General features: G+C 41.4%; 1 protein-coding gene across 5 annotated transcripts in view; it reads left to right on the top strand.

Moving 5' to 3' along the window:
• Positions 1–26535, top strand: part of DROSHA (drosha ribonuclease III) — a 3547421-nt gene that overhangs the window by 1232484 nt on the left and 2288402 nt on the right. For all 5 annotated transcript variants that reach the window (XM_044065333.1, XM_044065331.1, XM_044065329.1 and 2 more), the window contains exon 8: positions 4382–4462. In XM_044065333.1, coding sequence (XP_043921268.1) covers positions 4382–4462 — 81 coding nt within the window. The remainder of the gene's footprint in view (positions 1–4381; positions 4463–26535) is intronic.

Below are 26535 nucleotides of genomic sequence, written 5' to 3'. Positions count from 1 at the left end.
ACAAACAGGGCATAACCAGATCTTACCCACTCTGTCAAGAGGCCATGCAAGTTTGGAAATGGGCGCTAGCTTCCCAGCATTTTCTGGTGGCAACGCACATTCCAGGGACAACCAACGTGATAGCCGACAAGCTCAGCAGGGCAATCCTTATGCCTCATGAGTGGTCTCTGAAACAGGAAAAAGCGGAACAGATTTTCCGCAGCTGGGGACAGCCTTGCTGCAGCCTCTTTGCCAGTCCAGTCAATGCCAAATGCAGCAGCTGCTTCTCCCTCATCCCCCCTCCGGGGGAGTTACCGAGAGACGCACTTGTTTACGATTGGCCCCTGGATCTCCTGTATGCTTTTCCTCCCTTTCCTCTCATTCCCAAGGTTATTCAGAAAGTGAAACGGCTGGGAAGCAAACTTATCCTCATTGCTCCTTACTGGCCTTGTCAGGTTTGGTTCCCCTTCCTCGGGCCTCTTCTCCTGGACGATCCTTGGATCCTGGGCTCAGCTCCAGACCTGTTGACTCACCTGTCAGGTTCGCTCTATCCCTTATTACATACCCTCAATTTGACAGTGTGGCTGCTCCAGTTCCATCCTTAGTCAGGCTTCATGACTTCTCACCCTCCGTGACTTATATCCTTACGTCTTCTCATAAACCTTCTACTAGGAGACTATATTCCAGAAAATGGGGAAGATTCTCTATCTTGGCAGAGAGACGGAATGTTGATCCCTACACTGCCTCCATTCCAGTAGTTTTGGAATTCCTGTCTGAGCTTTTTCACCAGGGATCTGTGGCTGCCACTATCAGAGTTCAGTTGGCAGCGATTTCAAACTTTCATCTAGGTTTTCAAGATTCAAATCTGATGTCACATAAGCTGTGCAAAACCTTTCTTAAAGGTGCTACTTTGTTGAGACCCCCCTATCAAGAACCTGTTGCCTCATGGGATTTAAATTTTGTGTTGTCCATATTGACTTCTCTGCCCATTCATCTTCTTTGAAATTCCTGTCTTGGAAGACTTTGTTTCTGATAGCTATCACGTCGGCCAGAAGGGTGTCAGAGTTGCAAGCATTGTGTATTAAACCCCCTTATCTAATTTTTCACAATTATAGGGTGCCTCTTCATACTAATCCCTCCTTTGTCCCCAAGGTCTGTTCCCATGCCACTTTGAATCAGTCTGTAGAGCTTCCGGTGTTCTTTCCAAATCATTCAAACGCAGCTGAATACAGGTTTCATCAGCCAGATGGCCATAGACAATTGTTTTTATTTGCACCGGACTAAGGAAATCAGATCAGTTATTCATTTCCTTCTCTGAATCCAGGTCAGGTTTACCTGTTTCCAAAGTGATGCTCTCAAATTGGATTTCTAGCTGTATAGCTTATGTTTACAATTCTTAGGATAGAACTTTACCCTTTAAAATCAAGGGTCCTTCTACCAGATCTCAGTCTACCTCTGCAGTCTTTCAAGCCAGGGTCCCACTTGATAATGTTTGTGCAGTAGCTACGTGGGCTACCCCTCACACCTTTATTACTCATTACAAATTGGATTTAACCTCCAGTGGTGGAACTTTATTTGGTTCCACGGTACTCAGAAGTGTTTTTCCTTGAGTCACCCAAGAATAAGGTGCTAGGGACGCTGTCCCATATGTAAGAAACTACAAAACATAAAGAAGTTATGTACTCACCATAACGTTCCATGTTTGTAGTCCATCTCACCCTTCATTCTTATGAACCCACCCTCCTACCCCCAGCCTGGAAGTACCTGGAGACAGGAAGATACTGTTATCCTTTTTATGGAGACCTTTTAGTATTGGCTTCTTTGGTATAGCTGTTATTATCTTCCTAGTTAGCAGCAAACAAGATCTGGGGATTGTACTGGTGCACCATGGGATACCTACCTAGCCACGAGCCAAGTAGAAGACTTCCAGCTTGTAAATAGGCCGAGTCGGAGCCAGGGATCGCCTCTGATCCCATATGTAAGAATGAAGGGTGAGATGGACTACAAACATGGAACGTTATGGTGAGTACATAACTTCTTTTTTCTGGTGGCAATCACATCTGCTAGACGAGTGTCAGAGTTACAAAAGCACCATCTGTCAAACCCCTTTATCTGATATTTCACAAAGACAGAGTATCTATTCGTACTAATCCTTCCTTTGTCCCCAAGGTCTGTTCCCATAACTCTTTGAACCAATCCATAGAACTTCCAGTGTTCTTCCCTAATCATTCCAATGCAGCAGAATGCAGGTTTCATCAGTCGGATGTTCATAGACCGTTACATTTTTATTTGCATCGGACCAAGGAATTCAGGAAGTCAGACCAATTATTTATTTCCTTCTCCGACTCCAGATTAGGTCTACCAGTTTCCAAAGTGACCCTCTATAATTTCGTCTCTAGCTGTGTAGCTTACATTTACACTTCTGATGTTAAGCCTTTAACTTTCAAAATTAAGGCTCATTTTACGAGATCTCAGTCTACCTCTGCAGCCTTTCAAGCCAGGGTCCCACTTGATAATATCTGTGCAGCAGCAACTTGGGCTACCCCTCACACATTTATTACTCATTACAAATTGGATTTGACCTCCAGGGGTAGAGCATCCTTTGGTTCCACGGCACTCAGGAGTGTTTTTCCTTGAGCCACTCAAGAATAAGGTGCTAGGGATGCTGTCCCATCAGTAAGCATGAAGGTGAGATAGGACTACAGAACATAAAGAAGTTATGTACTCACCATAACATTCCATGTTTGTAGTCCATCTCGCCCTTCTTACGAACCCACCCTCCTACCCCCATCCTGGAAGTATCTGGAGACAGAAAAATGTTATCATTCACTGGAGACCTTTTATTATTGGATTCTTTCTATATGGTTGTTATTATTTCTCTTAGTTAGCAGCAAACAAGGTCTGGGATTGTACTGGTACACCATGAGATACCAACCTAGCCACAAGCCAACTAGAAGACTTTGAGCTTGTAAAAAGGCCGAGTCGGAGCCGAGGATTGGCTCCGAACCCATGTGTAAGAATGAAGGGCGAGATGGACTACAAACATGGAACGTTATGGTGTGCCAGTTTGGACTCTGTTTCGAGTGCTGTATGTCTGTTGCAACTCTTATTCTGCTGAACACAAAAGGCTGTAGATCGCAAATGCCACTGCACCAGAAGAACGATGAAACTGTATCGTAAAAAACACTTTAATGGATGATAGAAATGAAAAAAGCACACAGATAAAAGTAAAGCACTTTCCGTCCCACTTAGTTGTGGGACTTCTTCAGACAAAGAACCATACAACAACTACAGATATATATCCTGGTGGGGTGGTGCCACAATTGCAAACACCACAGCTGAACTTAATACTAATTAAGTGTTAAGTAGTTTAAACTATTAAAAAAACTGTGTTTGCTATGAAACATTGAATGTCATGCTTATCTGACAACAACTGAAGAAGTCGGAGACATTTAAATGTTATAAATTGTAAAATATTAAGAACTTTTTTAAAAACTTTTTAAAATCTTTTTTAAAACATGTATATACTTAACAATATTGGGTCCTTAGTAATGACATACAAATCCAATAAATACATATGAAATATATAATATAAAATACAGGTATTTACCGTAAGCAAAATTCTGTTGTCAAACAATAGCTTACTATAGAAAAACTCATGAATCTAGCATGTATACCATGTGAAAAAGGGAAGGGGAAAAAAAGGGGCAAAAAACACAATTCGAATGAAACAACTAATTTAAACAAATAAAAGTTTGACCCAATAAAGAACTTTGTTACTATGAAGGTAGTCTAACCTGGTAATAGTCTAATGTAAACCAAAACCATGAATGGAGTAAACAATTTGTTAAGAATATTGCAAACTATGATATGTGCCTTATATACATTGAGGGCGATAAGTCTATAGTAGTGGAACTAGCTGATCCAAGAAATGCATCTGAACCATTTATATAAACAATGTGTAAAGACCGTATCAAGCAAGCAAAAACAGTGTGTCTGAATACATAAGACTCGTAGATCTGGTATACATCGTGTGTATGAAAGGGGGGGGGGTAGGAAAAATTGAATAAAATATATATATAAAAATATCACCAATAACATCATAGAAAACCAGGTTGATGAAGTGGGACGAAAAGCGCTTTACTTTTATCTGTGTGTTTTTTTTTCAGTTCTATCATCCATTAAAGTGGTTTTTACGATACAGTTTCATCGTTCTTCTGGTGCAGTGGCATTTGCGGGCTACAGCCTTTTGTGTTCAGCTGTTACATTGTTTGTTGGTGTTTGGAGTTGCAACACTTATTCTGAACATTAGTGCAAATACCTAGGTATTATGCTGTTGCTTCTGTAAGTGATTTTCAGGAATTTGATTATAAAAGCAAAACTTGTTCCTTTGTTTCGACAGATGAATGATGGGCCATTGTGTAAGTGCAGTGCCAAAGCCAGGCGCACAGGAATCCGACACAGTATTTATCCAGGAGAAGAGGTAAGGAGGTTAAGTTCTGTATCTTTTTTTTTTTTTTTTTTTTTTTTTTGCATTTCCTGTCTTGTAACCAAGACTTCATCCATTTCCCTGCTTCCCACAACTTCTTAGGACAATGGGACAGACTGATGAAAACTGGTGTTCACAGCAGTCTTGCAGTGTGAAGTTTTCATGTGCTGCAGTACCCCCCCCCCTCCCATGGTAGTTAAGGAGTGGGCATGGGGTAAGCATCTTCCTTAGTGTGACTGTTAAATTTTCTTTAGTCCACACAGAAACTGATGCTACCATCTTTCTTTGGTATCAGCACCACTGGTGAGGCCCACAGACTTTTGGACTGCTGGATTACCTTCATTTTTAACATGTCCTGCAGTTTCTGTCAAAGATTTTGCTTAACTCTTTCATGTACTCTGTAAGGTGCTGCTATTTGAAGTATTTTTCTGGATTTAGCAAGTATAAAATAATATAATCCACAAATAAAACAAACCTTTCTTGATTACTGCACCATTTACATCACTGAATATGCGAATCTCTTATTTTCTTTGATAAATATTTCTAACTGTAAAGCTAATAATAGATTAAGTAGATATTCCTACCTGGTTCCTCTGTTTAGACCCAGCTTGGCAGACAAATTTTAATTTCTGCCTCTGTCCCTTCATATGTCCTGCTGTCATTGCTGTACTCATAAAAACCCAGTTGACGCGTTCTGCATCAACACTCACCAGCTTTAGCAGTGTTCGGTTGCACTCCATTTTCCCTTAGATTGTCAGTGATGCTCATCATATTGATAACGGCAGCAGTAGCCTTAGCTGTATGGGTTATATCCTGCCAAGGATATAACAGCCAGCCAGCTTCCATATCTTCAGGGCACCTTCCATGCATCCAAACTGTCAGTCAGCTTGAGCTGAGCTGACTAAATAGAAGAGGTCTGGGTGTCAAGCCCTTCAGAACTTTCCTGTTGCTGAAGAGTACACTCCTGTGAAGTTTTCAAGAATTGATGTTTGGTTTGTGCTGTTTCTTTGCTGGACAGATAAATTCCCTTTGTGGAAAAAAAAAAATTTGAATTTTAAAAAAATATTTTGTTTGGTAGCACTTTCCTGTTCAGGAAAGTTATTTTAAAGCTAGGAGTTTGTATTTTAATGAACTGTCACACGACTCTATTGTACTTTTAAATGAGAGCGTTCTTTTTTCCTGTCAGTTTAAAAGCAGTTTAAAGTATTTAAAAAAAAAATTTTTTTCTGTGGAGAAATTGTGTTGATTTTACTTATTTGGGCTGGCTAAATGTTTTAAAGTGCTTTTTACTGTGATTTTTGTGAAAAAATGACTTTTAAACACTACATTTTTACAAGCTTTTGCTGCTTATTTTCCCAGGGAAAGAGGCATAATTTTCAGCATGACCATAGGCCATACTGTTGATCCTGTGGTCGGTCCTTTTTCCAGCCACAAAAACAAAAAGTTAGACAAACTGTTTTTGCCAGCACAGCAGGCTAGCAATATGCGTCATCCACAGGTAGTTGACTCTGCTATGTCTATTAGTTGTACCTTAGACCATTCATATTTTACCATAGATCCCTGTGGTGTAGCACCTACTTCCACTATAAACTGGGGGTTAGCCATGGGTTCTGCAGCTGTTGGTTTCCCTCTTAGTGTGGAAGGGAGAGCCTCTTTTGTCTGTCCTGGTTTTGTCAGAATGTTTCCATCCCTGGGGAAGCTGCCACCACCATTAATATCACTCTTGACACCATTATTCCTGTCAACAAAAAATAGAAAATTAAACTTGTGTCTATGCCTCCGCATATTTCTTTGGACATAAGGAGTAATTTACTGGGTTTGGCTCTGGGATTAATTCAGGCTATTGATCCTTCTTTTCCGGTAAAAGAAAGTGGATACTTCTTTTCATGGAGGGATTCAGGATTCTGAATCTGGATATAAGATGGAAGATGAAGGGATAGATACTGGGTTTTCACCTCAGATTTTTGATTCAGACTCTGAGGAGAGCTCAGTTTCTAATTCTGCATGTGGATGTTTTCTTTCTCTGATTGTTGCTAGAATGTCCCAGTGTTTTCAATGAGAAAACACTGAGGTTTCCCAGTCCCTCAGTAAAATAGTATAAGTTGTAGAAGAATTTTTCAGAACCTATACCCATTTCTCCTGTCTTGTCTGCTTTAGAGGATGTGTGTGTTACTATCTGCAGTTTTTCTGATAGCCAACTGCCCCTAAAAAGGCAGACAGGATGTATGAAGTTCATTAGTCTTTCACGTTTTTATACACTCTTCCCAGACTTCACCCAGCAGCTATATACTGCTTCTGAACATTTAGTTAATTTTCAGTCCTACTCTTTCTGATAAGGATGTGAGGGTTATTAGTAAGTATGGGGATAATGTATGCTTCTGCAACTTTGATTTTCTGAATTTTGAATTATCAGGGTCATATATTAAAGTTTGTCCTGACTAAGTTGTAGAATATGAGGAATGTTTTGTCTACAGTTTCCTTGTGTGAAGAAAAATATGCTGTAAATTTATTTATTTTTTTTGTTGAACATATCACTACTCATTTTTTTACAGTGTGTTTAAGACTCAATTGATACTTCTTTCAGGGCTATGGCCACTGGTACTATTCTGATGAGGTTTTCCTAGCTGCACTTTCAGAACCTTCCAGATGTTAAAACTGAGATTCTAAATTCTGCTTTGGCTAGAGGTTTAGTTTTTAGCCACTATACTAAGGGATTCTCTAACCCAGTGATCTTCAGACTGTCAGTTCACGGAATCCTTCAGATTATTAAAAATTTTTGTGGAACCTTGTCCTCTCCCAGAATTAAAAAAAATGTTAAAAAATCATTGGAAACATGCCAGTTTTATGTAAAAAAAATTAAAAAAAAGAAAATTATAATTACCTTGTCATATTCTTTTAATGAACAATTAAAGAACAATTAAAAATTGCAAACAACATTTGTGATAAAAATATAGCATAGAATATATAAGGAATAATTACATATATTTTAATGACTGGGATGTGCTAGCATTTTTTACATGAAATATTAAAATCTGGTTCTATTGTTGCTGTCTATAAACACATTTAATATTTGGCATCCAATCTATTCCTGTATTTTGTTTTCGTTCCTATGTAAGTAGAAAATTATTTTTCATACAAGTAAGTTGTAATGAGAGGCATTAAGATTTTTATGGCTTTCTTAGATATTTCAGGATATTATGTGTAAATTTGTAACCAAAAATCAAGAATTTCTTCTTGTTCGTATTTTGAATTTAATGTTGAATCTGTTGAAATGTCAATTAATTTTTCCCTTTCCTTCGGTAACAAATTATCAGTTTTATTGTAATAGTGAAATGGATTTTTAATCTAGTCATATGACTTGGTTTGTTCTGGAAAATACTCTCTTATAGCATATTTCAACTGGGAAATGTGTTCTAATATGGTCTCTTTCAAATTTTCATTTAAATTCAATTAATTCTCCATTAGAAAATTATTGTTTTTTTCAAAACACAGCACGTTATTACTTTTTATATATGATGCCCACATATCTAATTTTAAGAGTGGTGCATTAACTTTTTCATTGATTTTAATTATGTGCACCTTAAGTCCTTGAAAGGGTAAAGTAAATTCATTTAGAACTGAAAACATATCTGCTAGGTAAGCCATAAATTGCAACCATATTTCATTATCTAAATTTGGAGCATACGCATGTTTCTGTTCTTATTTCATCTTTTTACTGAAAAAAATCGATTCAAGATTTTACCTTGCAAAAACTATTGCACTTATGCATGTAATAATAAGTTTTTTTGTTTGCTAGATAATTTTTCGTATAAAGCAAATAATCTTGAATTTAATTCATTTTTATGAAGTTTATAATTTGTACTACTTCATCCAAAACCTCCTTTAAATTTTTCGGCATATGGTTCATTATGAGCGCATGATGAAGACAGCAATGAGAATGTTCATTGTGTGGAGCTATTGCTGTTATTCATGATATTGCTCCTTTCACTGGACCTAATAAGGATTTCCCCCCAGCTGTACAAATGTGTGAACACGAACCCAATTTATTTTGTGTTCCTGTATGTACGTATTAATGAGTTTAAAACTTTTTTCTATGGTATTTCTCTCTATGAGAGGTTTGCAAAAAAGCATGTCCTCTTGGATTGTGGAATTAGAAGTAGTGAACCAATACAATCAAAATAGCTAAACTGGCAACATCTGCGGATTCATCCAATTATATGGTAAAACCATGTGGAGAAGACTTTAAAGGGCATATTATTTCATTTTCACAAAATAGTACCATTTCATAAATACTTCTCATGACTGTGGTATCAGAGACTGGTACACTGTCAATTTATTTAATATATTTCTCACCAAGTTTGCAAGATATTATATCTTTAATACAGGGTTTTGTTAAATTTTCAGCAATTGTGTATGCCTCACCTTCTTGAGCAATCTGATAACTTGGAAAGAAGCTACAAGTTCTGTTAATGTCACAGACTAGGTTGAGACCTTGCATGTGGTTTGCGAGTGGAGTTTGACTTACAGGTATGCAGCAACTCCATCAAGACTGAGTCTGAGATGGCCTTGTATGCTAGACACAGGTCACTCTGAGCAGTCTGTATGAGACTGAGTAGAGGGACAGGGCTTTTAACCTATCTGTATATGATAGCTGTTTGAGACCCTGGATTTTCCTGGTCAGGAACCTCTGTGGTCTCTCCAAATGCTGCATGTGCTTGGCAAGGTACATGCTGAAAGGGGCATTGTACTAGATAATGGGTCTGATAAGGGAGGAGTACAGGGATGTTCTGACCTCCTTGTTCCTGGATGAAATACCTTTACTTATGAGGTGGGCCATGTAGCAAGCCTTCCGTACAGCGGAAGCAACATGGTGGTCAAAAGTCAGGTTGCTATAAACCTGGGTGCCCAAGTTCCTCACGACTGATTGTGGGGACACCATTTTCCCCAATGGAGATAATGATGCATTTCTTGGCATTCAGTTTGAGGCCATGCTTGTGGTAGTTTGGGTAAGGCCATCTTGGAGGGTGTTCACACCACTACGGGAATTTATGACAACGCCCAGCTTGCAGTCATCTGCAAACTTGGTCAGCCACAGACTAATGGTTTTGACTTGCACCTCAGAAAAGTATATTCCAAACAGTAGAGGCCCCAAGGCGATCCTTGGGGTACGCCACTTGTTACGGGTCTACTACTAGAGGTGGCTTCCCCTATTTTGACTGAGTAGGTTCTATCCGTGAGACAGTTGATAACATATGGGTTGATGCCTAGCTGGGAGAGTTTATCTATTATGCCCAAGTGGGTAAAAGGGTTGAAGGCTTTGGCTAGGTCAGGGTAGGCGGTATGCACTGTCTTCCCCTCATCCATGGATGTTCTTCATCTCACATTGCTGCAGTCCTTACACTTGGGTAGTCCGCTGTCCTCGGTCGGCCCGAATATCAAAGTATAAGGCTGACGTCGGTCAAGGCGCATTAGACTGACATCAGGACGTCAGGGTACAAATGCGCATGACCGACGTCATATCCTCAGTCTTTTTTGCCGCATGGTCCGATGCAGAAGCAGCGTTGCAAGTGCCGTTCGGCGTTCTGAAATTTTTCGAATTCGGAGTTTCAGACCGAGTCAAAGTTGGCTAAGTACCCGTTGGGAATATTTTAGTTTTTCTTGCCTCAGTGGTTTACCGGATGTCAGAAAAGTGAATAACTGTATTTCTTGTGGGAAACAGATACCGCATAGAGATTATCATACTTTGCGTATTCCTTGCTTAGGGCCTGAGCACGACGTTGTTGGGTGTCGCTTTGTGCTAGATTCAATAAGCGCACTATTAAGAGAAGGTTAGACTGTGCCAGGTTAGTCTTCGAAGCGGTGCAATTACAATATGCCGCCGGATGCTCCGACGCCCGCTTCAAGAAGCGCAAGGATAAAGCAGCTAAGTCCAGGCAAGATGAGTCGTCGCACGGACGCCGGTTCTTTAGAGGTGTCGGTGGAGCCGGCGGTTCCACCGGAGGTTTCTCTGGAGTCCCAGGGGGAGACCTTGTTATTGCAGGATGTGGCCTCTCAGGAGGCAGGTCAGGCTGAAGGGGCTTCTCAGGTTGCTGTACTCCCCTCCCTTCCTAGGGTGGTTAGGCCTTCTCCTTCTGTTTCCAAGGCTTCTCCCAGAGGCAGGCCAGGTTTGGCTTCAGTTGGGGTCACTCCTAGTTCTTCAGGATGTGTGCCCAAGAAGCATATGCTTAAAATGGCAGAAGATTTGATTTCTTTGATTAGAGGTTCTTTGCCCCCTCCTGATAAGAGGCCTAGGGTGGAACCTGAGTTGGGGAGTTTTGAGCAGGCTTCAGATGTTTCAGAGTCTTCGGCTGAAGACTTGCAGGAGTATTCTCCTTATTCGGATGTGGATGATTCTACCCCTTCTGCTTCTCCTCCTGAGGATTTTTCTTTTTCAGAGACTCTTCATTCCATGAGGGAGCATTTTAAGTGGGAAGGTCAGGACTTCTCTGATTCCAGGAAAAGGCTTAGGGAATTTTTGTTTTTACCCCAGCATAGGCCTTTGGCTATACCTCCTGTTCTGGATGTTGTGGAGGATGTGTTTGCAGAGGCTTCTCTTAATCCTGATTCTTTGCCTCCTGCTCCTGTTAAACCGGATAGGTACTATAGGGTGCCTGAAGCTCATAAGTATCTGTTTAAGAGTCCTAGGGCGGACCCAGAAACTGTCAGTCAGGGGCCTAAGGGGGTTAAGGCTTCTGTTGTTAAAAATCCGGTTCCTCCAGATAAAGAGGCCAGGGCGTTGGATAGGTGAGGAAAGAAAGTCTATACTTCTTCCACCCTAGCTATGAGGGCTCTGAATTGCCAGTTTCACATGTTGAAATACCAAAACTATCTACTTTCTCAGTTGAAGTCTAAGGTAGATGCTCTGGCGGAAGGTATTGAGTGTAAAGAGTTACAAGATTTGGTACATGTCTCTGAACAAGTGGGTAAGCATTCTTTGCAATGTGGTTTTGATGCTGTACAGGCTTCGTCTAGGGTGGCTGCCACTGGGTCAGTTCTTCGCAGGCACGCCTGGCTGAGGGATCAGAATTTATCTGAACATGTTAAGACAAGGATTTTGGATGCTCCTTTACAATCTGATGTGTTGTTTGGTTCACCTGTTGAGGCAGTCTTAAAGAAAATGGAAGACAAGGCTAAGTCTATGCAGACTGTTAAAGATTTTTTGCAGGTTCAGCCTCCGAAATTTAGCAGAAATTGGCCTACCAAGGGGTGGACGTATCCTTCTTATGATTCCCAGTCTAGGGGTAGGTCTAGACGTGGTAGGGGCAGAGCTCAGGGCTCTTTCAGGCCTAGAACAGGGAGTTCACCTGCACAGTCTTCTGGTGAGGGTAGGGGTCAGTCCTTTCGTAAACAGACCCAATGACCTACCTTTTCAGCTGCCAGAGCCTTCTCGTCTGGCAGCACCTTTGGGAGGAAGGTTGGCACTTTTCAAGGAAAATTGGAGTATAATTACCCAAGACAGATGGGTATTGGATATCATACACCGAGGTTACAGGTTTTATTTCCATACCTTGCCTCCTTTCAAAGGCATGCCAGACGTTCCTCCTCAGCAAAGAATAGAGGCTCGCAAACAAATTTCTCTGCTGCTCCAAATAGGGGCCATACAACCGGTCCCTCTGTCAGAAGTGGGCCTAGGATTTTATTCTCGCCTGTTCCTAGTACCAAAGAAGGGGAACACGTGGAGACCAATTTTGGATTTATCCATCCTCAACACTTATCTGGACATTCCCAAGTTCAAAATGTTGACGTTACAACAGCTTTTACCTCTGCTGGGCAAAGATCACTGGATGGTGACTCTGGATCTCAAGGAGGCTTACCTTCATGTTCCTATCAGGCTAAGTTGCAGGAAGTATCTACGTTTTTGGGCTGGGACTTCTCATTATCAGTTCTCTGCATTGCCCTTTGGCTTATCTACTGCCCAGAGTGTTCACGAAGGTTCTGGCTCCAGTGATAGCTTTCTTCAGGCTAAAAGGAATACAGATCTATCCTTATTTGGACGATTGCCTGATTCTGGCTCAAGGGAAGGACGAACTTCTTCATCATCTACATTATGTGATAGCAGTGCTAAGATGCCTGGGGTATTCTGTGAACGAAATAAAGTCCAGTCTAGTACCCTCTCAGGAAATGTGCTTTCTGGGTGTGAGACTGAATACAGCATCCCAGATGGCCTTTTTGACCCCGGACAAACAACAGAATCTTTCTCTTTACTTCCATCATTTGTCTCATCAGTCCAGGCTGACTGCAAGGACAGTCCTTCAAGCCTTGGGGTTCATGGCTTCTTGTATTCTGGTGCTTCCCAATGCCAAACTGCATATGAGGAAGCTACAATGGTATCTCAAAAATGTATGGACACAGCACTGCCAGTATATGGACACTGTCATTCAGATAATACCTTGCATTCAAAAGGAATTTTTGTGGTGGGCTCAGGAATGTCACCTAAACAAGGGACTCTCTGTGACCCGGCCAGAGGCGAGTCAGATTCTAACGACAGATGCCTCAGACAAAGCTTGGGGAGCTCATCTAAATGGAAAGTGGATACAAGACAAGTGGCCTGCCAGACTTCTACATCTACATATCAATCTGAAGGAGATGTTAGCAGTCCAATTTGCATTAATAGCTTTCAAGGATTTACTTCTTCCAGGGCAGGTGTTGATTCTAACAGACAACACAACTGTCATGTGGTACATCAACAAGCAAGGGGGAACACATTCTTATCCTCTGTGCAGACAAGCAATGATTTTGTGGGAGACTGCTCTCAGTTTACAGCTAAATCTTCAGGCAAGGTTTCTGCCGAGGGCACAGAACTCCTTAGCAGATGTGTTGAGCAGACAAATAATGGATCCCCACGAGTGGAAATTGGATCCTCAAGTTTTTCAGAAATTGACAGTGTCATGGGGAACTCCAGACATAGATCTGTTCGCTTCTCCACTAAACTTCCAGCTGCCAAAGTTTTGCACAAAAAGTTTTCATCCCACAGCCTGGAAAGTGGATGCTCTTTCATTCAATTGGAGCAATCTTCATGTGTATGCCTTTCCACCTCTGCCTCTCCTCCCAAAGGTACTTTTGAAGGTCAGACAGGACAAACCAAGGATGATTTTAATAGCTCCAGATTACCCACTACTGAGAAGTCTGGTACGGAAGCCTCCATGGCCCTTACCTTTGATTCCACACCTACTGTCTCAGGAGAACAGTCATTTACTCAATGTCAAACTTCACTCTCTTCACCTGACAGCCTGGCATATTCTGTTTTAAACCCTGGAGGGTTTCAGCTTCCACAGCAAGTTTTGAATGTTATTTTGGAGGCCAGAAGGCCTAGTACAAGGAAAGTGTACGCAGATAAATGGAAGAGATTTTTGTTTTGGAGTGCAGCAAAAGCATTTGATGTTTCTAAGCCTAATTTAAGTGTGGCTCTTCAATATCTTACTGAGTTACTGGACAAAGGTTTGTCCTTCTCTTCTATTAAGATTCATGCTGCAGCACTTTCTGCTCACTATGATTGTGACCCACCATTGTTTTCTCATCCTTTGTTTAAGCAATTCCTTAGAGGGGCAAAGAATATAAGACCCCCACGAAGAGCTCCTACTCCTGCTTGGGATCTCAATTTTGTGTTGGAGAAACTCACTCTACAACCTTTTGAGCCTGCAGCTACTGCTGAGTTGAAATATTTATCATGGAAGACTGCCTTTTTGTTAGCCATTACTTCTGCGAGAAGGGTTTCTGAATTACAGGCCCTTATGGCAGTTGAGCCTTTCTTAATTTTCCATAAGGATAGGGTATCTTTACGTACTAATCCTTCCTTTATGCCTAAAGTGGTTTCTAGTGTGGCTTTAAACCAAACTATTCATTTGCCTACCTTTTATGCAAACCCCCAAAATAAAGGGGAAAAGATTTTGCACACTTTGGATATACACAGGCAGTTGCGATATTATTTGAGCAGAACTAAAGGGTTCAGGCAGTCTCAGCAGTTATTTGTTTCTTTTGCTTTGAGTTCTCAGGGCAAGCCTGTGTCAAAACAAACTATTTCTAGGTGGATTGGGTTTTGCATTGCTTTCTGTTATTCCCATCATGGCAAGGAGGTTCCAGCTGGGATTAGGCCTCATTCCACCAGGGCTACTGCCACGTCAACAGCTTTTTTAAGGGGGGTGGCAACTAAGGATATCTTGGAGGCAGCTACCTGGAGTTCAGTGCATACTTTCTCTAAGCATTATCACCTTCCACTTTACTCTAAATCTAGGGCTGGTTTTGCCACTGCTATTTTACAGGGCATTTTGGCAGCTCCTGCTTCTTTATAGTTGTGCCATCCTCCCTTACCTCTGCTTTGGGATTCTACCCAAGTGTAAGGACTGCAGCAATGTGAGATGAAGAACATAGTACAGTTTTGTACCTACCATAAATGTAGATGTTCGAAGATCCACATTGCTGCAGTCCAATTTACCCTCCCTCCTTCCCCACTGTAGTTAGAGGCGGTTGTGTGGGTTGGATTGTAAATTTTGTGTATATTGTACATATTATTAGTGCCAGGGTGGTTGGTTGTTTGTTTGTTGTCTTTGGGTTTTTGACCTTTCTTGTTAGGGTCTTCTGACATCTGGGGCAAGAAAAGACTGAGGATATGACGTCGGTCATGCGCATTTGTACCCTGACGTCCTGATGTCAGTCTAATGCGCCTTGACCGACGTCAGCCTTATACTTTGATATTTGGGCCGACCGAGGACAGCGGACTACCCAAGTGTAAGGACTGCAGCAATGTGGATCTTCGAACATCTACATTTATGGTAGGTACAAAACTGTACTTTTTGATGACTGTTTCGAGGAAGGTAACCAACTTTAACAGACATGATCTCCCTTTGTCAAAAAAAAACTGTGTGGGATTAAGTATTTGGATTTGCCAGTGTCCTTGTTTGTAAGGTCCATGATAATGCATTCCATGACCTTGTAGATCAGGCTAGTTAGGCTGATGGGCTTATAATTGCCTGGGTCGGTGGACGCTCCACCTTTGTATAGAGGGATGACAGTGGCTGTCCTCCTTTCTGCTGGGGCAAGGCTGATGCACAGGCTTTGGTTGAATAGGGTGCTGAGAGCTCTAGCCCGAGTTTATGTAGGACACAGCCAGGCATGTTGTCGCGTCCCATGGAGGCTGTATTTTTGCCTTTGAGAGGGCATTAATAACCTACTCCCTGTTGATGAGGGGGGGGGCAGGTGCTGGGGATGCCCTGGTTTACTGATGGGGGGTGGGGTGGGGTGGGGGGGGGGTGAAATTTTCATTGAACTTGTCTGTTAGTAAGTTGGCTATATCTATGGTGTTTGTGTATGTGGTATTCTTGACCATCAGTTCAGAGCAGATTTGGGAGTTACCTTTGAGATTGCGGATGTATGCAAAGAAGGCCTTGTGATTATCCTTAGTGGATGTGGACAATTTGGACTCGAAGTTAGCCGTAGATGATTTCACCAGTGACCTTATTTGATTATTTAGACAAAGGCGAGATTGCTTCCAACTTGGCACCTGCTCCTTCTTCGTCCTGGGCAACAATTTTGTCTTTTTATTATAGAGTCTTGTTTGCTGTCCACCAGACAGGTTTACTCTTGTTTGAGGAAGATGATTTGGTTCTGTCAGTTATTGTTGAGTCCATGCAGCTCTATAGGTGATGATATAGTTTTTTGCTGTAGGCTTGGACATTTGTGCTTGTTCCACCTGAAGGGATGGTGGCTGTGAAGCTGCTTTGCTCTCAGGAGGTTGTAGTCAGCTTTGGAAAAGTTTTTTTGTTCGTCCCTGGCAGGGAGGGGGGGGGGGGGTGAGTGAAGATGGTGACTTTGAAAGTGATTGCTTTACAGTCGGATCTTACCAAGGGGAATGACACTGTAGGAGTGCTACAGTGGCTACTCATGTTGGTTAGTACCAGGTCCAGGAAATATTCACCTCTTGTGGGGGTGTCGACCAGCTGATCCAATGCATTGGCATTGACGAAGTCGAGGAATTTCTGGATGTTCATGTTTGAGCTAGAATCGGTCTTCCACTCTATTGTTGGGTAGTTAAAGTAATCCAGGATCAGGGCAGAGGGTAGAATCTTGATGGATTCAAGTAACTCCAGATAGGTGGAGTGGGCCTCCTGAGTCCTGGTTGGGGGTCTGTAGCTAGCTGTTATTTGAATAGGTGTTTTGTCAACAGTTAACTGCACCTGGAGTGCCTCCTGTGCGTCATACTGTTTGACCAGCCTGGAGGTGTGTATGTCTTTGATAAATATTGAAACTCCACCTCCTTTGGCTTTATAGCCCTCAGTTTGCGGTCTGAAAGTATGGTTGGACAAATAACCTGGTAAGGCTGGGGTGCTTTCCACAGCTTTGAACCAGGTTTCAGTGACTGCACCAATGTCAGCCTTTCCAGGGTGAGGAATGCTTGCAATGAGTGCAGTTTCATGTTAAGACTCCTAGCGTTTAGCAGCATGACCTTTAAATTTCATTTAGAAGAATTTTTCACATTGGTAATTTTGTTCTTGTGACGTTGCCTAAAAAAGGCACTATGGGAGAGGCAAGAGCCTTTGCCAGAAGCCTGAAACCCAGGGAAGACAGATGGGCATTTCTGGTAAAGCATCGTGGTCTGTCAGTCTTGTCCTCCTAGGGCTAATAAACAAGAGGACTAATAAACAAGAGTTGAAAAGAACTTACCTCGTGTATAATAGTTTTTAAATTGTATTCATAATGTTATAATAATTATCTTCATAATATTTCACTCAGTCCCGATTGTGTAGGATTCTCCTCCAGAGTCAGCACTGGAAATAACCATCAATTCAGTAATGCAGCTGGATGTAGAAGCACCACTTTTTGAGTTGGCAGGAAAACAAATTGTTGTAAACTAGCATTACTTAACATACTCTGTATACATTCAGGGAAATATCTTAATCAATATTACTAAAAATCACCTACCTATAATTATTCAGCATAATTGCATTCGGTGTGACGAGGATGGACAAGATGTTGGATGGTTTGGAGACAAAGCCAGAGAGGTGAGATTGCTGTGGTTTAGATGTGCTGAGGAGGGATGCTGAGTATATTGGGAGAAGAGCAAGATGCAGAGGACAAGGAGAAATGGAAACAGATGAACCACTTTGGCAACCCCTAATGGGAGCAGCTGAAAGAAGAAAAATTGCTAATGATGTTTTTTTTTTTTTTCACTTTCAGATGATATACAGCAGATCATCTTTTCCAGAAGTGGAAATACATATACAGCAGTAACTAAACAGAAATTTCTAGAAATTTCATCTGGACAGCAAGAGAAATGAAACACTCATTATCATCATTGCCTGTAATGAATGTAGATTCCAAACTATCCCTTAAGAATTGCTACCTCTCTTCCATCCCTGATAAAGATTTTCAACAATAAACTTCAAAAATGCTTTAGTACCACTATTGACTTAAATTGCCGGAATATATGTTTCAGATATATAAAAGTTATGAATAGTTCATTAGGCCAGAGCAATTTTACATTTATGTCTTGATAGACTGCAAAGGAGAAAATGTAAGTATACCTGTCTGATATACTCAAAGTACACATTTATTTGAAGCTAACATGGGCTCCTATGTTCAGCATACAATTAGAGATCAGTGATGGCTACTGCCCAGTTAACTTTTAGTACACAATGAATGATTTGTTGCCATGCATGCTACCTTTTAGCCACTGAGGTGGTAGAATCTTTGTTCAAGAAGACCTGGATGTTACCGTGCACTGTTAAAACACAACAGTAATAATGACAGCATTAGTCTGTTTGCTTCATTTTTGCTCAGTGTGACTGATAATATAGATATTTTTGTAGCCCTGTACTTGTCAGTCAGCAATTTAAAAAAAAATCAAGGAATTCTTCTTATCCGAGTTCAGCAAAGACAACAACCGTTCATTTTATTACTTGGAACGCGTCTGTTGTTACTTAATTTATTATTTATATATTACCTTAGTTTTCCTTGTCCAAATAAATCCCATTAGAACTGTGGCTCATTTTTTGCATACATAGATGCAGGACCAAAGTATGTATTTTCAAATAAATCCTTATAGCACATATAAAAACCAAGCCAGAATGACATTAAAATGAATTAAGCCTACAAATGGGGGAGGGGAGGGTTGTTTCTGTCTTTGTGTGTAGATGTATCTGACTGCATTGCTAGTGGGTCATGTACTAAAAAAGAAATGAGTTCCTTTACTTAATTACAGTTTATGTACACATAGCTGCCTATTGCATATTCTATTTAAAACTTTTAATTTTAATTTACTTATGCTAAGTACTGTTTCTGTTGGAAGATCTTTACCCTTTGGGCCTCTGCTGAAAATGCCCTTGTTTAGCAATGCAGTCATTAACATCATCACAGGCAATTATGGTCATTAACAAGCAAATAAATGGCTTTCTGCAATGTCTGTCCCAGTAATATGTCATCCACCCGAGAGAATAGGTCGAGACAGGGATGTTGGTTAGCAAAGTATGTCATACAGTTTGCTGCAACAGCTCTAAACTTCAATTACTTATCTGGGCCCTTACCAAATAACTATCAACCACCTTGAACTTTCCTCTCCACCTGTGACCATCAACAGTCCTTACTAAGCCTTAGAAAGAGCCAGAAGGGACGAATTATCTTGATGTTCTTCATGTTTCACTGTTGCAGTCATTACATTTGGGTAATCTGCTGGCAGGTTGCCCTCAGTCGGCCTGATTAACAAAGTCTTGGGTCCTGCGTCGGTTGCTGTCCCTTCTTCCATGACGTCAAGTCGTCAGGGGTATAAAACATGCAGCCGATGCCATTACATCAGTCTTTCTTGCCGCGCTGTGCCCAAAGCAGTTTGCAAGTGCCTGTCGGCCAACTCCTGAAATTTTCGTTTTTGAGTTTCAGATCCGAAGTCTTTAACTAAAAAGCTAAGTACCCTGTTGGGGAAACTTTTTCTTGCTCCTTACCGATGTCAGTAAAAGTTAATAATTGCATTACTTATGAGAAGCAAATACCTCATAAGGATTTTCATTTGTACTGTATTCCTCGCCTAGGCCCTGACTACAACGTACCTTGCTGTTGGTTTTGTACTTTATTTAATCAACGCACTATCAAATGTCGGTACATTTTTGCTTCTAAATATTTTGGCTCACGCTTTAATTATCCAGAAATGTCATCGGTTAGCAATCCGACTACCGGAATTCCTAAAAAAACGCAAAGAAAAAGACAGAGACCTGCCGTTGAGGTCCAAAACTGCCGATGACGCTTCTCCTAAGCCATTTCGCCGGTACTCAGTGAGGCACTTTTGCAGCCCCTGATACCCGCTACTTCTGATTCGCAGGCCTCTACTGAGACCCATTCGGAGTCCGCTATGCCGCGAGATGCTTCAATTATGGAACCTGTGGATGTCTCTACCTTGGATGGGTCCGGAGCCGCTGTGCAAGAACCAGCTTTTGAGGGTGTTTTCAGGCCTACAGATTTGTATATTAGACCGACGCCATATTCAAAACTAAGGCCAAAATCTCGACCTATGCCTAAAAAAAATGACGCCTGGGCCACATGTGCAGGCCCCTATGCCTAAAAAACAAATGATCAAAAATGGCTGAAGATTTAATTACTCTGATCAGGGGTAGCCAACCCCCCCCCCCCTTTTTCTATGAGGCCTAGGCAAGACATTGATTATGAATCTTCTGAACAGGATTCCATTTCTTCTGACTCTTCTAATGAACAGGAATTGTCTATACCTACTTATGAGGACTCTGATGCAAAAGATTTCATTCCTTCTGCTTCTCCCCCAGAGGATTCTTCTTTTGGGGAAACTTTACATACCTTAAGGGAACATTTCTACATGAAAGTCAGGATTTCTCTGAATCTAAAAAGAGACTTAGGGATTTTCTTCTTCTTCCTCAGCATAGGCCTTTGGCTATACCGCCTGTTCTAGACATTGTTGATGATGTTTTTTTCAGAATCTAGTATGGTTCCTGATTCTCTGCCTCCGGCTCCTTGTAAGCCAGACAGATACTACAGAGTTCCTGACTCCCACAAATTCCTTTTCAAAAATCCTATTGCAGATCCTGTAACCATTTCTCAGGGTCCCAAGGGCATTAAGGCTTCTACTGCTAAAAATCCTACCCTTTCTGATAGAGATTCCAGGAAGCTGGATAGATGGGGTAAGAACGTTTACACTTGCCAACCTTGCCAATCAGGGCTTTAAACTGTCAATTTCGTATGCTAAAATATCAACAGCATATCATGGGACTCCTTAAACAGAAAATGATGTTCATTTCTGACTGTGTAGAAAACAAACATTTATAGGATTTATTGCATTCAGCTGAACAAGTCGGAAAAGATACTTTGCAATGCAGTTTTGATTCTTTGGAGGCCTCTTGCAGGGCTGCTGTAACTGGGTCTGTGCTAAGAAGGTATGCTTGGCTCAAAGAGCAAAATCTGCCTGATCATGTTAAAGCAAAATTGTTGGATGCTTCTTTACAACAGGACCATCTCTTTGGTAATAAGGCTGAAGAAGTTTTAAAAAAGATGGAAGATAAAGCTAAATCTATGCAAACTGTGAAAGATTTATTACAAGTGCAATCTCCAAGATTTGGTAGGCACTGGCCTACTAAGAACTGGTCCTTTCCAGTTCCTTCGAGAGCCACTCAAGTCAAACCCAGACATTCCAAAGGCTCCAGGTCGCAGTCTCAAGGGACTTTCAGAACAAAACGATGGGGTGCCTCCTCTTCCAAATCTGGAAACAACAAGACATCTCCCTATGGTAAGCAGTCTCATTGACTTCCCTTTACACTTACCAAGCACTTACCTTTTAGCCGCCCCTTTGGGGGGAAAACTGGCTCTTCATGCAAGAAACTGGCAACTTATAACCCAGGACAAATGGGTTTTAAGTATAGCATCCCAGGGATACAGATTTCATTTCCACACGTTGCCAATTCCAAACGGATGACCAGACCTGCCCCCAAATTCATGGGCAGAGGCCCAGAAACAAGTACTTTCCCTCATGAGCATGGGGGCTATTCAACCAGTACCAGAAGTGGAAAAGGGACAAGGTTTCTATTCAAGGTTTTTCCTGGTACCCAGAAAAGACAAATCATGGCGTCCAATTCTGGACTTATCTACTCTAAACACCTTTCCGGACATTCCAAAATTCAACATGCTGACTCTTTACCAGTTACTTCCTATGCTAGGCAAAGATGCCTGGTTGGCAACTCTAGATTTAAGAGGCTTACCTGCATATCCCAATCAGGGAATCTTGCAGAAGATACCTCCGCTTCAAAGCAGGCTATTTGCATTACCAGTTCTCTACACTGCCCTTTGGCTTATCTACTGCGCCCAGGGTCTTTACAAAGTGCCTGGCTCCAGTAATTGCGTTTTGCAGGCAAAGAAATATTCAAATATATCACCTAGATGATTGTCTAATTCAGGCAGAAAACAAGGACACTCTTCTAAACCATCTGGCGTTTGTACAAAGGGTTCTAACTTGTCTAGGTACACTATAAACGAAAATAAATCACAACTGGTACCCTCTCAAAAAATTACATTCCTGGGTGCAAGCTTGAATACAACTGCCCAGATGGCTTTCCTTATGCCAGAGAAGCAAATTCATTTGGTGACTTACTTCAAACAGGTGACCACAAAAACCCTGCTTTCTGCAAGCCTTGGGGTTCATGGCCTCCTGCATTCTTCTAATTCCATATGCAAGGCTGCATATGAGGAAACTTCAATGGTACTTAAAAAGTCTATGGAGTCAGCACTGTCACAGCCTGGAAAGAATGATTCCTATCATACCTTGCCTGCAACTAGAGTTCCTATGGTGGGCAGAGGCCTACCACCAGAACAAGGGACTGCCATTCACACCACCCCTTGCCGCCCAAACCCTAACTACAGACGCATCAGACTATGCTGGGGGGGCATATCTGGCAGGGAAGTGCATTCAGGGCAAATGGAGCCCAAATCAAATGCACCTTCATATCAATCAAAAAGAAATGCTAGCTGTACAGAATGCACTGACAGCCTTCAAGGACTACCTCCATCCAGGACAATTAATGAAAAAGACAGACAACACCACGGTTATGTGGAACATAAACAAGCAGGGGGGTACACACTCCTACCCCCTTTGCAGACTAGCCAACTAGTCTTTGCAGACCTATCAAGTACAACTACAAGCTCAATTCCTGCCAGGAAAGCTGAATACTCTGGCAGACGAACTAAGCAGAAATCTCATGGACCCACACGAATGGAAACTGGAACCACTGATTTTCAACATGTTGACACGCTAATGGGAGGAGCCCAGACATAGATCTTTTTGCCTCACCCCAGAACTATCAGTTGGACAAATTTTGCACAAGAACTCATCGCAAAAAAGCCTAGAAAGTGGAAGCTCTGTCCTTCAGCTGGAAAAAAATATTAGTCTATGCCTTTCCCCCGCTGCTCTCCAAAGTTCTACTAAAAGTCAAACAGGACAAACCAAAAATGATTTTGATTGCTCCAGACTGGCCTCGCCAACACTGGTACCCACTCCTGTTCAATGTGTCACACCTTTCACCGTGGCATCTGCCTCAGACACCTTACTTACTGTCTCAGGAGAACGGCCAAATTCTGCACACACAGCTCGAAACTTTGAATCTTGCAGTGTGGCTCATCACCTAAATTCACCCTTATCATCCCTCAGCAAACCTGTGATGGATATCATTTTAGAGGCGAGAAGGCCTAGTACTAGAAAATCTTATGCTGACAAATGGAAAAGATTCTGTGTCTGGAATCAATCTCAAGGGATAAGCACAGCAGTGCCAAACATTCCTCAGATTTTACAATACTTAACTGAGATGCTTCACAAGGGCCTGTCCTTTTCTTCCATAAAAATCCATGCCTCAGCCATTTCAGCTCATTAAAACACAGAACCTCCCCTCTTCTCTCATCCTCTGCTAAAGCAGTATCTCAGAGGGACCAAAAACTTAAGACCACCCAGGAGAGCTCCACCCCCTGGAACCTCAATTTTGTATTGGAAAAGCTCACTCTCCCTCCTTTCGAGCCAGCTGCTTCTGCAGACTTAAGATTTCTCTCCTGGAAAACAACTTTCCTTTTAGCAGTCAGTTCAGCTAGAAGGATTTATGAATTACAGGCTCTTATGGCAGTGGAGCCTTTCATCATTTTTCGTGCGGACAGGGTATCTGTCAGGACCAATCCATCCTTCATGCCTAAGGTAGTATCCAGTGTGGCTCTTAATCAGACCATTCATTTGCCAACTTTCTTTCCCAATCCACAGAACAAGGGGGAGTGGATTCTACATTCATTGGATGTATGCAGACAACTTAGATTTTCCTTACAGGACAAAATCTCAAAGAAAATCCGAACAACTGCTGGTGGCATTTGCTGCAGGGGCAGGGGCAGAGGGAAAGGCTATTTCAAAGCAAACCATTTCCAAGTGGATAAGCCATTGTATTTGTTTTGGCTATATGCACCATAGAAAAACTATCCCCCAGGGGATCAGATCCCATTCCACCAGGGCTGCATCTACTTCTGCAGCTTTTCTCAGAGGTGTTCCTACCAGGGACATTCTAGAAGCTGCTACCTGGAGCTCAGTTCATACGTTCACCAAACATTACCATTTACGACTTTTCTCTAAATCCAGAGCTGGCTTTGCCACTTGCTGTCCTGCAGGGCCTTATAGCTGGTCCTAATGATGTATAATTCCCTCCACCCAACCAAAGCTTTGGAAATCTACCCAAATGTAATGACTGCAACAGTGAAACATGAAGAACATAGTACAGTTTTGTACACTTACCATAAATGTAGATGTTCAAGTATATTCACTGTTGCAGTCCTGGTTACCCTCCCTCCAGCCCCCTATTTTTCTCTGGCTATACCTCTACTTTATTTCACTATGCCTAAAAGCCGTTTTGGTGTATTTGCTTTTGGGATTGGAGGTATATTTTTTGTGTTTTTAATTTTATTTGCTCCCCATCTGGGGGGCACCTGACATCTGGGGAAAGAAATACTGATGTAATGGCGTCAGCTGCATGTTTTATACCCCTGACGACCTGACATCATGGAAGAAGGGACAGCAACCAACGCAGGACCCAAGACGTTAATCAGGCCGACTGAGGGCAACCTGCCAGCAGATTATCCAAATGTAATGACTGCAACAGTGAATATACTGGAACATCTACATTTATGGTAAGTGTACACAACTGTACTTTTTACACACCGTTATGGAGTTAATACAACAAGACTATTGATTTAATAATGCGTGTCCATAAATACCAGCAACATCAGTACATTTGTATGTCAAGTATGATTAAATAAAATCATAGCTGTTAAGAGGTACGAAATGGGCCCAAACCATGTGCTTGCATTGATGTTAAGTAAAGGAGTTAACAATGAATCAACAATGCATTTTTTCTCCTGTTGCTGCAAGGCTCGGAAGACTGAGTCAGTTAAACTTGAAAATTTAGTCAGGCTACTTTAACAAGTGAGATTTAACAGACCTTACAGGTCTTGCACCTGTATGGAAAACCTGCATATTTACTGTTACAGCAGTCTAACAATATACATGTTATCATCTTAGTTAATATTTAACTTTTCTGAAGAGATTTGTGTAACTTTTGTTCCAGCCGAGACTGACCCTCCAAACACCAGAGGGAAAACTCTATGGTAACCATTGCCAGTCCCAAGGCAAAGGAGTGGTTTATTCCAGCCATGGATAGTGAAATAGTCTGTCTTCTTTTATTACGGATTGCAGAAAGAACTGACACCTGCTTACTGGCTGGGGGTTTTCTGTAGGAAATAGTTACTCGGGCTACTCCCTGGGAAACGGGACACTGTTTTGTAACTGGTAGCAGTCAGAAAGAATTAACGTGATTTTTAAAGGTTTTTGGCAGTTTTTATTGTTTTCATTAAGTACAAACTGCGACTGTAATTTTGCACCCCTAGTTATCGCAGCTAATACATCAGGATGACAAGTTCTGTTTATTTGGAGCTATAAGCTGTTTTAATTTCCTCTATACTATATATTTCAATGACAAGTTAGCATTTTGTTTTATAGAAGTCCAAGATCCATCTGATGTCAAAGATAATTGCACCTTATCAAGTTGGCCATATTGCCCCCTTCGCAACGTAAGTTTTGCCTGTGAAGTCAACCAAAAAGGAGTAGAATAAAGGACAAACTGAACAGTGGAGGAAGGAGAGGAGGTGCAGTCTGAAAGTTTTCCAGAAAATGAAAGGGTGAAATATTTTGCTAGTCACCTGCTACAGTTACTTAAATTCAAACTAGATAAATGGATCAAATATAACTAACAGGAAGTGAACCAGAAAGTTCTGTTAGACTTTTTTGAAAGAGAGACTTCTGTGTTGCTTGCTTACTTTTTGTGTTTTTTTCCACTGGACAATTAACTGCTGTACAAGAGGTAAGGAAACCTATATATCCCACTTTCTTTAGTAGTCCCTGCCCTGCGTTAAGTAAATATTCATTTATTTAGAAAAGAACAGACCACGTGTTCAAATATTGTTGCCATTTACTTTTTATATTTGATCGCCTTTAATTTATGCCACTAATGATCATGAGGGTCCTTCCGCTATTTCTTTTGACTGCTAAGTGGCTGTCTTAGAGATCACATACCTAATAATATAACGGCATGAATGTGAGGATAGTAAATTACATCTCCAAACTAGCAGACTAAGAATTTGGAAGAGGCCCCAAGTGTAAGAGATACGTGTGCTATTCGCCTGTACCAGAAATCATATGATCACTGTCGCCGAGTAGCAACACAAGAGGTTCATATATAGACGGACCACTCATATGTATCGACTTCACAAGAGCGATGTACGTTTGAGATAACGATATAAAATAATATAAATGCATTGAGCATTAAATTTTATTTTTAACATCTGATTCAGTGGAATTGTAATGTATACAAATGCATATGTATATTTATGTACCTAAGGACACAATGTGATTTTTTTTTGTTGCCTGTGACGTCAGTGTTTTCATTATTTTCATTTGTTACTTACTGTGTTCAAAAATTCTGTAGAACATTGAGTCGCGGAACCCGGAATGC

The sequence above is a fragment of the Protopterus annectens genome, chromosome 3.part0, assembly GCF_019279795.1.
Source record: "Protopterus annectens isolate FY-2018-M chromosome 3.part0, PAN1.0, whole genome shotgun sequence".
Taxonomy (NCBI): Eukaryota; Metazoa; Chordata; order Ceratodontiformes; family Protopteridae; genus Protopterus; species Protopterus annectens.
Note: the sequence above shows the minus strand (reverse complement) of the source record. Positions and strands in the feature narration are given on the sequence as shown.